The sequence below is a fragment of the Dama dama genome, chromosome 20, assembly GCF_033118175.1.
Source record: "Dama dama isolate Ldn47 chromosome 20, ASM3311817v1, whole genome shotgun sequence".
Lineage (NCBI taxonomy): Eukaryota > Metazoa > Chordata > Mammalia > Artiodactyla > Cervidae > Dama > Dama dama.
In genome coordinates, this window is record NC_083700.1 from 58945178 (window position 1) to 58957750 (window position 12573).

At 37.7% G+C, this 12573-nt stretch overlaps 1 protein-coding gene across 6 annotated transcripts in view; it reads left to right on the forward strand.

Annotated features, from left to right (window-relative positions):
- Positions 1-12573, forward strand: part of TTLL7 (tubulin tyrosine ligase like 7) — a 165812-nt gene that overhangs the window by 53806 nt on the left and 99433 nt on the right. For 5 of the 6 annotated variants that reach the window (XM_061121538.1, XM_061121540.1, XM_061121535.1 and 2 more), the window contains exons 2-3: positions 8082-8283; positions 8499-8630. In XM_061121538.1, coding sequence (XP_060977521.1) covers positions 8259-8283; positions 8499-8630 — 157 coding nt within the window. In that variant the 5' untranslated portion in view covers positions 8082-8258. Of the gene's footprint in view, positions 1-5815; positions 6134-8081; positions 8284-8498; positions 8631-12573 lie in introns of those variants that run through there. The other variant, XM_061121536.1, reaches the window with a different exon arrangement.

Sequence of the window (12573 nt, forward strand, 5' to 3'; positions counted from 1 at the left end):
TCCTCTTCATCACCTTTGTTATTTTAGTCCACAGCAGTTCAGGGTAGAGAAGTTTAATTACCCTCTGGGTAAAGCCAAGGACTAGACTGGACCCAATACAGAATCTTCAGCTATTTATTTTTCTAGGCAGGGGAGAATGATATAGAGTAGAGCTATGGAGAACTATAAAATAGTACTAAGTTCAAATAGATTGTAATCAAAGTTTGAGTCTCTGGTGGTTCTTAGTGTTATTTACTAGTTTTTTTTGCCTGCTAGTCATTTGACATGATAGCACTTCCTAACTCTTGTTCACTGCGGTCATGTGACTGCTTCAGGCTGCTGAATTGTGAGTCGAAATTCTGTCATTGGTTGCCTGGATAAGATCCTCCAAAGCTCTCTTGCCCTCTGGCACGGTGACTGGTTATTGTTAGGACGGTGGCTGCCCTGACAGCTTGGGCTTCTGTGTGATTATGATATGTGGAGCCCAGTCTTTGTAGCATCATGTATGTAGCTACCAGTATATATACCCTGCCAGTATATGTAGCATCATCAAGGATGTTTTAAACTCCTGAGATTATTTCAGCATTACATAGCCTGAACTGGATAATACAGATTTTTTTTTGATGAGTCTTGAGAACTAAAATTATGGAAGTGGGATTAGGAGTGAGCTAGATTCACAAAACTGTGATACTAGGAGCCGAGAACCAGAGGGGGTCCTGAGGAGTGTGTCACAGTCTAATGTCGGTACAAGCTGGGAACACAGTGGAGGGAGTGATTGAGACCTCAGTCTCAAAAGTATGCAAAACCAGTTACATCCATTGTGAGACATATTTGTTCCACCCCTGGTCAGTGTGAAAATAATAGTAATATAAAAATTAATGTAGAGAATAAAGACATAGGAACCTAGGGTTTTGGAAGAAGAATCACTTTGAAGGGCTTAAAGATTGTTCAGTATCCAGAAAGTAGTCACTTTCTTCATTTCCTCCTTATTATATGTGTTCACATCTGTCCATGGTTACATGCCCTTATCTGCACGTATGCATAATATTTTTATCAACTCCGTTTGTGATAACAAGTCATTGCCTTCCTTGGTAAATCATCCCCAGGAAGGCCTGTCTGGATACAATATTTAAAATTACAAAACTTCATCCTCTCCACTGCTCTGCCCCTATCACACTCTTGAAATCGTAACTATCAACTGTTTTTTTCTCCATAAAGCTTAGCATTTTCTTAAGTTTACTTATTTAATGTTTGCTGTTATTATTTGTCTTTCCCCAACTAGAATGCAAACACCACAAAGAAAGAAAACTGTTAAATCCATTTTATTTACTGAGAATAGCACCTGATCCATAACAATATTGGTTGAATTGCAATACATTCATGAAGGGAAACAGGATGGTGATCTGGGTACCACCAGCTGCCTAGGGTATCCAAAAAGAGGCTAAATCTGCTAGGACTTTGTGATCTCAACCACATTTTAAATCGCAGTTTGATTCTGTGGCTCTCATTCCCTAGCTTTTAAAATAGTTCCAGTCAAACAGAGTTAAGCTTCCTGAGAAATCCTTAATATGTTTAAAGACTGAGTTTTGAAAGTAGCACGAAAAGTGGGAAAGAACATGGACTTTAGAGATAAACCACTTCATTGTCACCTATTAAAGTGTGACTTTGGGCAAGTTACTTGCCATGGAATGTAAACTTTACCAAATGTAATATTAGAATCAAAAGTTCTTTGCATGGACTAAATATTACACATAAAGGTATGTGAAAGCGGTTAGTGTACAGAAGGTACTGGTTTGTTTGAGTCTCGTCCCCTTCCTCTCATTACCAGAAAAACAACTTTTCTTCCTTTTTTTTGGGCCGCACTATGTGGCTTGTGGGAACTTAGTTTCTGGAGCAGGGATTCAACCCCAGCACCAGGAGTGAAAGCTCCGAGTCCTAACCACTGGACCCCAGGAAATGGCGCTTTTATCACATTTTCACTTGACATTATTTTACGTATTTTCAATTTAGCTCTAATTTTTATTCCAACTGACCTTTTTTGTTAGATTATTTTAGTAATCTATGGTAAGCTAAAATTTCACAAATATGTACAAAACACCCATATATAGCATCACCGGGGCATGGGTTGGGGGGACTGTTGCGGGTGGTCAGAGTTTCCCTGTTTTTTACATGAAAGAAAAATATCTTTGTCTTCATCATGTTGTCATACAACATAGCATCCTCAACTAGTTGACATTTTAGACTTTAGAGCTGGAAAGAATCTGTTCTTTCCTTCTCCATATTAAGTCATTTGTCTGATAAATGGCAGGGTAAAGGTAAGAATTCTAATTGACTTCTTGCTCAGAACTCTTTCTACCATATTCTCTCATCTAACTGAAATATAAAATTTGAATATTTTTATTCTCAACATGATAATGTTGACACAGACTTTTATCACGTATATTTAACTTTTTGAATAGGTGATACGGGCTTTGGGTACTAAAGGGTATACATGGAAGACTTCCTTAGCTCTGCCCCCAGCTATTACTACAAAAGGCCACCACTGCTCTGTGCACATATCCATCATTTTACAGAAATGTGAACTTTTATGTGCTTTGCTTTTTTCGCTTAAAAATGTGAAAGTTATATATATAGCTTCTTAGAGCTCCATAACCACCTCTTCTTGTTCCCACATGTCATTAGTTAATTTTGACTAAAGATTATTTCAGTCTTTTGTAAAGATTATTTTCTTTAAATTTATGAACAGGCTCTTATTGAGTACTATGTTAGGCACTATTTCAGGGCCTTGGAGTGGAGGAATGAACAGGATAGAAGAAAATCACCGTTTTCACAGAGCTTAGTTTCTTGGTTTGTGATTGGTGCTGTGATAGGGATGCAAATGGTCTCTGATAGACAAGAAGAGGGAGAAATGAATTTCTTCAGCCAATGATCAGAAGAAGCTTTAAGGAAAAAGCAGAAATTTATGTGGATTTTAAGTGATGGGTAGAAATTCAGGAAGAACTGTGAAGAAAGAATATTATCACAATGTATTAGCATTTTATGTAGCTGTTGTTTTGCATGGTAGCTCTTGGTGTTCTACATTTAAAGTTACTATCCTTGAAATTTTGGTAAATTGATTTCTCTTGGAAATGGCTTCCTTACTTGTGAAATAAAATTGTGTTAGAAATCAATTTCTGCTGATCTCCCAATTCTTTTGCTCCTAATTGGTTTATTTGAACTAGATAACGAGGGTTTTTATAGATGACTTTCACGTATTTGACCTTTTTCATACAGTTATAAATGTTTTCATCTTTGTTTTACATTTTTCTTAAAATTATATATGTTTACCTTGTAATTGGGGCTTCCCTCGTGGCTCAGACAGTAAAGAATCTGCCTGCAAGGCAGGAGACCTGGGTTTGATCCTTGGTTAGGAAGATCCACTAGAGAAGGGAGTGGCTATCCACTTAAGTATTCTTGCACAGAGAATTCCGTGGACACAGGAACCTGGCCAGCTATAGTCTGTGGGGTCACAGAGTCAGACAAGGCTGAGTGACTAACTGAGCGACTAACACTTTCACTTTCATGCTGTAATTAACTACTATTTGCTTTAATGCAGTTGTGTGCTTACAGCAGAGGTTATCAGCCTTACTACACACTAGACTCATTTACAGAGTTTTAAAAATTGCCAACATCTATTGTATCATAGAAAAAGCAAGAGAATTCCAGAAAAATATCTACTTCTGCTTCATTGACTACCCTAAAGCCTTTGACTATATGTATGACAACAAACTGTGGAAAATTCTTAAAGAGATAAAAACACCAGACCACCTTACCTGCCTCCTGAGAAACCTGTATGCAGGTCAAGAAGCAATAGTTTGAACCAGACATGGTACAACAGACTGGTTCCAAATTGGGAAAGGAGTGCATCAAGCCTGTATATTGTCACCCTGTTTATTTATGTGCAGACTACATCATGCAAAATGTCAGGCTGGATGAAGCACAAACTGAAATCAAGACTGCCAGGAGAAATAACAGTAGCCTCAGATACGCAGATCACAGCACCATTATGGCAGAGAGTGAAGAGGAACTAAAGAGCCTCTTGATGAAGGTGAAGGAGGAGCGTGAAAAAGCTGGCTTAAAACTCAGTATTCAGAAAACTAAGATCATGGCATCTGGTTCCAAAGCTTCGTGGCAAATAGATGGGGAAACAATGCAAACAGTGATAGACTTTATTTCCTTGGGCACCAGAATCACTGCAGACATTGAATGCAGCCATGAAATTAAAAGACATTTGTTTCTTGTAAGAAAAGCCATGACAAATCTAGATGGCATATTAAAAAGCAGAGACATTACTTTGCTGACAAAGGTCCGTCTAATCAAAGCTATGGTTTTCCCAGTAGTCATGTACAGGTGTGACAGTTGGACCATAAAGAAGATTGAACACCCAAGAATTGATGCTTTCGAATTGTGGTGCTGGAGAATACTCTTGAGAGTCCCTTGGACTGCAAGGAGATCAAACCAGTCAATTCTAAAGGAAATCAACCCTTAATATTCTTTGGAAGGTCTGATGCTGAGGCTGAAGCTCCAATACTTTGGCCACCTGATGGGAAGAACTGACTCATTGGAAAAGACCTTGATGCTGGGAAAGATTGAAAGCGGGAGAAGGGGACGACAGAGGATGAGATACTTGGATGGTATCACTGACTCAATGGACAAGAATTTGAGCAAGCTCCAGGAGTTGGTGATGGACAGGGAAGCCAGGCATGCTGCAGTCCATGGGCTCTGGGACTGAACAACAACAAATACTGCTGCTTATGCCTCGCCTGGGTCTAGGGTGTGGCCGGGGTACCAGGATTTTCAAAAGGCCCCAGGTGATTTTACTTTGTAGCCAAACTTCAGAAACTATTGGGTTATTTCAGAGGTAATTGAAACATGCTTCTCCTTTTGGAAAGAAGGTGGCCATGGCATTGTCTGAGCGATGTGATCAATCTGTCATCTCAAATCTCTTGTTTAGAATAAAGTGAAATGGTGAGAATTGAATGGCAGAATGAAGTCCTGGAATTTGTTAGAGCACTTTTCTTGTTATTCACCAAATCATAAATGGAGTTAAGTGTATCAACATACAGAAAACTAAGATCATGGCATCCAGTCCCATCACTTCATGGGAAATAGATGAGGAAACAGTGGAAGCAGTGTCAGACTTTATTTTTTTGGGCTCCAAAATCACTGCAGATGGTGATTGCAGCCATGAAATTAAAAGATGCTTACTCCTTGGAAGGAAAGTTATGACCAACTTAGATAGCATATTAAATAGCAGAGACATTACTTTGCCAACAAAGGTCCATCTAGTCAAGGCTATGGTTTTTCCAGTGGTCATGTATGGATATGAGCGTTGGACTATAAAGAAAGCTGAGCACTGAAGAATTGATGCTTTTGAACTGTGGTGTTGGAGAAGACTCTTGAGAGTCCCTTGGACTGCAAGGAGATCCAACCAGTCCATCCTAAAGGAGATCAGTCCTGGGTGTTCATTGGAAGGACTGATGCTGAAACTGAAACTCCAATACTTTGGCTACCTGATGCGAAGAACTGACTCATTGGAAAAGACCCTGATGCTAAGAGGGATTGGGGGCAGGAGGAGAAGGGGACGACAGAGGATGAGATGGCTGGATGGCATCACCGACTCGATGGGCATGAGTTTGAGTAAAGTCAGGGAGTTGGTGATGGATAGGGAGGCCTGGCGTGCTGCGATTCATGGGGTCGCAAAGAGTCAGACACGACTGAGCAACTGAACTGAACTGAACTGATGGAAAGAATAATTTTAAGGCCTTTAATTCTTGTGTTGTTGGGGGAAGGAATAATAGTTCTTGTTTTGTGTGCTGTGCTTAGTCGCTCAGTCTTGTCCAACTCTTTGAGACCCCGTGGACTGTAGCCCACCAGGCTCCTCTGGCTATGGGGATTCTCTAGGCAAGAATACTGGAGTGGGTTGCCATCCCCTCCTCAAGAGTATCTTCCCAATCCAGGGATCGAACTCTGGTCTCCTGCATTGCAGGTGGATTCTTTACCGTCTGAGCCACCAGGGAACCCAAGAATACTGGAGTTGTTTGCCATGCCCTCCTCCAGGGAATCTTCCCGACACAGGGATCGAACCCACGTCTCTTGTTTCCTGCATTGGCAGGTGGGGTTGTTTGTTTTCTCTTTTTACTACTAGTGCCAGCTGGGGAGCTCAGTTCTTATTTTGAGCCCTACACAGATTGAATTTGTGAGCCTCATTATTTAAGTCAGAAATGAATAAATCTGCTTTTACAGCCTATAACAATTATTGATTTATTGTTAGTAAAGTTAGGCAAATATTGTTCTTAAACTCTTGTTGTGTTCGTCACCTACTTTCAACGTAATAAGCACTCTGTTACTATAAGAGATCTTTGTTTACTCCAATAACAAGGTGCTGGATAAGGACCTGTAAACTCAAATAGTTACCTCCCTAAGGTATCAGACTTTCCAGAGAGAAATCAACTGAACTTTAGACTACTCCTTTCTTTTATTCTGAAAAATGATCCAGTATATTTCCAGCTTGGAATAGGGATCTATTATCAGGTTAGGGGTGTTTACTGTGATTTCACTGTTTGAGGTATCATGAATTCCCAGAATATTCCCATATCTTGCAGTATGGACTGCAGTAGGGTCACAAGCTTCTTGTACATCTAGACAGTATATTGGCATGCTGCCTGAAAATAGTGGAGCTCAATGAACAGAATAATCAGACAGAATTAGGTTCAAAACCTAGGTTTTCTTCTTATAAGATGTTTTAACTTGATTTAGTTAACTTGTTTAGCCTTAATTTCCATATCTGGGATACTGGGGGAGATGAGACCCAAGTTCCAAGTTTGTTAATCAGGTAAAATAGTTTAGATTCTTAACATAGTACCTGTCCACAGTTGGTCTGTAATAGATATTTCCCTAGTTTTGATTTTGAATTATTCTAGAGAATTATTGTAGTGAAAATAATTTCTGAAAATAAATTAACTTCTAAATTTTCTTTAATAATTAGTCTTATTTTTAATGACTGTTGGGAGTGATGTATGAGTCACATTTTATTTAGCTGAATTTTCAAATACTTCTGAATTTCTCATAAACCTGATAATCTTTTGATAAAGATGTTGATATCATACCTTTGTTTATTGTGACAGGTTTTATAACTTTTCATTATATTTGGAGACATTTTATGTTCAAGATTCTTGATGTATGATGGGAGAAATTAGAAAGCTGATAGTACAGTATAGTATAGTCAGGGTACAACCCCTAGGTTCATACATACTTACATAATGAAAATAAAAGTGAAATGTAATACAGGCCATGTTGGGGCATGGCCAAATCTAATTAGTTCATTCATTGTAAAATGTTTTATTGTGTTCCTCTGTGTGCCCAAATAAGATCATTTTGGTAATGACTCCTCCCATTTTCTACTTTTCAAAATTGTTCTCATATTTAAAGGTATAACTCAAATGTGATCTTTTTTATGTAGTCACCCCCTCCCCTGACGCACACCTTAAAAGGGAATTTCTTTTTTCTCCATTCTGTCAGCCTGTGACCTCTACCCTGGCACTGGCACTTATTTCACCATTTAATATTAAAAGTGGAGCTGTAGCTAGGTTTCCAGGCATTCAGTTGAAGGTTGTATCGGGTCCTGATATCAGAGAGGTACTATTTTAATCTCCACTCTGTCACTTACTTTCTTTGTAAAGATTTGTCCTTTCTGAGCTCAACGTATTTACCTGTTAGAGATAAAAGCTTCTACCTTATAGTTTTGTTGAAAGATTAAGTGGTATAAGTGGCCTGAGATAGAAAGTGTTCAATAAATGGTAGTGAATAATGTTAATGTTTTTCTTGTTCGTGTAAATCATGGTATTTACTGTATGTAAGCATGTTTCCTTTAGACTGTGTTCGTCTAAAAACAGAGGACTGTTGCTTGGCATTTTGCATAAGGTTTAATAAATCAACTACATTTGTTTATTGACTACATTAACTTTGATCTTTACTTGACTTTTAAAAAGAAGAGTATTGACATATATTGAAGAAAAAATATGAGTTGTTTTCTACATACCTTTGTTTTAAAATTCCTGCAGGTACCTTCTTATCTCATATAATTTCAGTGTCCTGAAATCTGAGGATTCCACCGAGATAATATGATAGGAACTTGCAGTGATTTGGAACCGTATCCTACTTAGACTAATGCAGGTCTTCCAGGTTTCCTAAGAGCTAGTGCAGCAACACACACTGCTCGTTGACCCGCACAGACAAGAATGCCGTCTCTGCCTCAGGAAAGAGGTAAGCAGCGTGATTTAATCATGTGGACATGCTATATAGATCTACATTTTATAGGTCATCACGGGTAATCTTTCCAAGAATTAAAAATCAGTTGGGGACCCTTAAAGAATAAGAATTTATACTTTTACCTTGTTGGGGGGCGGAGCATTTGTGTTCTCTGGTATGGAGTTCTTATTATTTCAATGATATTTGGTTGGTTTACATTTCTTTTAAAGTTATTCAGGGACCTACTCCCCTGGATCTGAATACGGAATTGCCTTATCAAAGCACAATGAAAAGGAAAGTCAGAAAGAAGAAAAAGAAAGGAACCATTACAGCAAATGTTGCTGGGACAAAGTTTGAAATTGGTAGGTCTCTTCAGAATAGTGATATTTTCATAATTGTTGGGAAAGCTATTTGATGTTAACAACAATGTAAAAATTCAGAGATAATTTTCTTCTGTATAATGGATTTCTGAATGCCTTTTATAGAATTTTCTTTTTTATGACATATTTAACATGTCAATAACCAAATAGAACATCAGTGAAGCTCAAGAGCTCTAGGTATTGAGGAGATTGGATTAAATGTATATAATTTTAATGCTTAGTTTTAAAATCAAGTATAAAGTAATATGAACAGTAAAACACAGTGGTTCTAGCTTTAATTTTGAAATACAGGTGTGATTAGTTAGGACAATTATGTGAGTCTAATGAATTTTTCACTTGGGGCTAAAATTATTTTTAACTTTTAATATTCATTACTTTGTAAATAATTTTAAAAACAGATTAAAAATATTACATGTACAATGAAAACTGCAGAATTTGAGGTTCATATTAAACAATGAGAAACTGACTTAAAAATAGTGTAAGAACATATTTCTCTGTATGCTTTAAAAATAATTTGGATGATACTGTTTCTTTTTATTTGTATAATTTATTTTTTACATGTAAGCAGTATTTGCAGTGGAGAGAATAGGTAAGAATTAATTGCTTTAAATTAAGATATTCTTTCCCAGCATTGCACTGAGAAACTCATCACTACTACAGGTACTCAAATAATCTTCCTTTTTAAAACAAATAATTTTGCATTAAAAGAGTTGAGGAAAACCATATGAATCTCAAGGATATTAATTATTCTTACCTTTGTTAATCTTTGAGAGTCACATTTCCACTTACAGTATTTCACCAAAGTTCATCAGCAATCAATGGAATATTTCATAGGAATTGAGGTCCCCTAATACTCTGTTCTTCACAGGAAAAACTTCAAATTAAGTTAATGTGGGAGAAAGAGACGTGAGTTATTTGCAGTGTATTTTCTAGCATGAAAAAACAAGAGTAACCATTGTCAAAGTGATAGATGGGGCAGTGTTAACTTCCCAGCTTGTTTGCTTTTAAGATTGTGGTGGGATTTATAAGGAACTTGATCTTGAGGAGAGTGTTTTTAGGTGTAGTTCCCTGTCACTACCAAGGACTGAAGTTGCATTAGCCTTCTTCATGCTGATTCCAGACCTCTGTGCCGAGCCTGCTCAGTTGTGTTTAGCAAAATCCCTGCTCGGTCAGACTTGGAGACTTGGACCAGAGACTTCTGGGAGAAAACAGAGCAAGTATAGGGGAGGGAAAGAGACAGTTGGCCATGGGTCCAGGAGATAATGTTACCTTGCTTTCCCTTATTTAACCTAGTGATGTGCAACAGATTACTTCTTGTAATTTAACTACTGCTCCTTTGACAGGTTGGATTATGTAATGAAAGATGATAAAGCCATAGTCAGGACACTTGCGTTTTCTCCCCGATGTTGCCTGTTTCCTCATGTAGAATACTTTAACCACTACTAATTTTACTATTAATGCTTTTATAACCCTGGACCAAATATTTTCACATGAATTACCTCACCTAGTCTTCCAGATAACCCTGTGAAATAGGCTGTGTTACTCCCTTGTTGCCACTTTCTCTGACTTTCCTTGCTCTAATAGTGAATTTGAAGTGGCTAATAGCCATGAGAAAATAAATAAGGAAAAATAAAAATAATAAAATTGAATGAAGCTTGTGGCTGATCAGAATATAATCTGCATTCCATGAAATCCTCTATAGTTAGAGATGTGTCTGGATTTGACTCTGAGCTGCCTAGTAAGCAAAGCTAATACTTGCAAATAATCAGGTATAGAAGTGCCCAGAAGATGAAACCATACTGGTTATTCAAATGTTTCTATTCCTGAGTCTTGGGAAAAAAATTTCCCATAATTTCTCATGGAGACACATTGTGGAATAGTGAACTACACTGTCATAGTAATCCTATAATTAATATATGATGAAACTTTATTACTTTTTAAAACACCCCTTAGGCACAGTTGAATAAATGAAAGCTCAGTAAGAACAACTTCCTCAGGGTTGTACAGATGGCAAAAGTAGAACTTGAACCTGAATGAATTTGCTTCCAAATTTAGTGTTCTTTTTAATATATCATACTGCCTAAATAAAATATGAATCAAAATTTAAATTGAGTAACATTAAAGTGTCCTTTATCTAAAATTCAGAGAGTTGTTACATGGATTCCTATTTTTAAAACTCCTGAACAGCTTCTGAAAACTCTATGGGTCAAGGCAAAAAAAAGAAGTAGGCCAAGTTTGTGAGGAACGTGTATTTGGCAAGTTTTATTAAATGGGGACAAGACAGATTGCAGAAGGAATACTTAATTATGCAAGGAGAAATGTGAGAAAAATGGTTGGTGTGGTTATCTCTGTTTTACCAATAAGGGAATATGGTTTGGTAGAAATTATATATTGAGGCGATTATTTCAGTTCTTTTTTTAAGAGAACTCCTAAAAGACTCAGCTGGTAAAGAATCCGCCTGCAAGGTGGGAGGGGGGATCGGGATGGGGAATACATGTAAATCCATGGCTGATTCATGTCAATGTATGACAAAAACCGTTACAATATTGTGAAGTAATTAGCCTCCAACTAATAAAAATAAATGAAGAAAAAAAAAAGAATCCACCTTCAATGTGGGAGACCTGAGTTCAATCCCTGGGTTGGGAAGATCCCTTAGAGAAGGGAAAGGCTATCCACTCCAGTATTCTGGCCTGGAGAATTCCATGGACTGTACAGTTGATGGGGTTGCAAAGAGTCAGACATGACCGAGCAACTTTCACTTTGTTTCACTTTCCTAAAAGGCCAGCATTTAAAAGCATGCATTTAGACTTTGGCTGCTAACAACCTTGTATTTGGAACTGACATGTTAAAGGAATTTCTTTTCTATGCAGTGGAGGATGGTATACTTAAAAGTATGCCAAATGATTTCTAAAATTTCATTTCAAACAAAAATATGAGTAAATAGCTTAGCTGAAAAACAGTGACAGTTTAATGCCTAACATTATTTTTTTTTTTTGAAGTTCAACTCTTTCAGCTCTTCAAGTTTTGAATTTTATAGTAAGAGAGATTTATATAAGATTGACCTTACAAATTTGATTTTGTGAATTTAGAGAAAGAATGCATTATTTCCACCATTGTTATGTATCTGAATGTTTCCATCCTCACCAGCTCGCGTTTACATTAATACCCGCATTTTAGTAGTTCATTATACCCCCTCTGTCCGCAACTACTGCCAGCGTCATTTCTCTCATCAAGGTCTTCCTAGTCATTTCTGAGAGGCCTGGGACAATGACTTGCATGTACTTGGGACTGTGTCTGCTTCTGAGCTGCAGTTCTGACCTAGACATTGTTTTCTGCTTGTGAGCCAGTTAAAAGAACTCTCCCAGGCTGTGTCACTACGGTCTTCCCCCTCCCCACGAGCTCTAGATGACACAGAAGCTCCTGGGCCTCAGGATGCCAATGCTGCTTGGTAGTCTGAGGCAGAGAGAGGAACAGCCCTTTCCCCAAATTTGTACTGTATGTTGTCACCTGGGCCTTCAGAACAACCCCAAGTTTTATCAAGCTGCTCATGGAAAAAAGTAGCTTCACCCCAACAGTCCTCTCCCTAACCTCATTTGTCTCCAATCTCTGTCCTCTTCTATTATTATGCCTGTGTTCCAGCTATTATTGCATGAAAAGCCTGTTCTGTCTCCATGATCAAAAAGAAATCAAGAATCCCTTAGACTTGAGACCAACTGGTATCTGGTCATTAGTTTCATACTTGAGCCAAGTATACTTAGACAGTTAACCCCTTTTTGCTATATCTTCCTATCTATGGGCAATAAAAGGAAAGTAGGCATTGAAACACTCCTGTCTAGTTACACTGTTATATTAAGACTCCAAATTCTATTGGAACCCAAAGTTTATCCTAAGTATTTCTGATTTTATTCTAAACTTGAAATACATG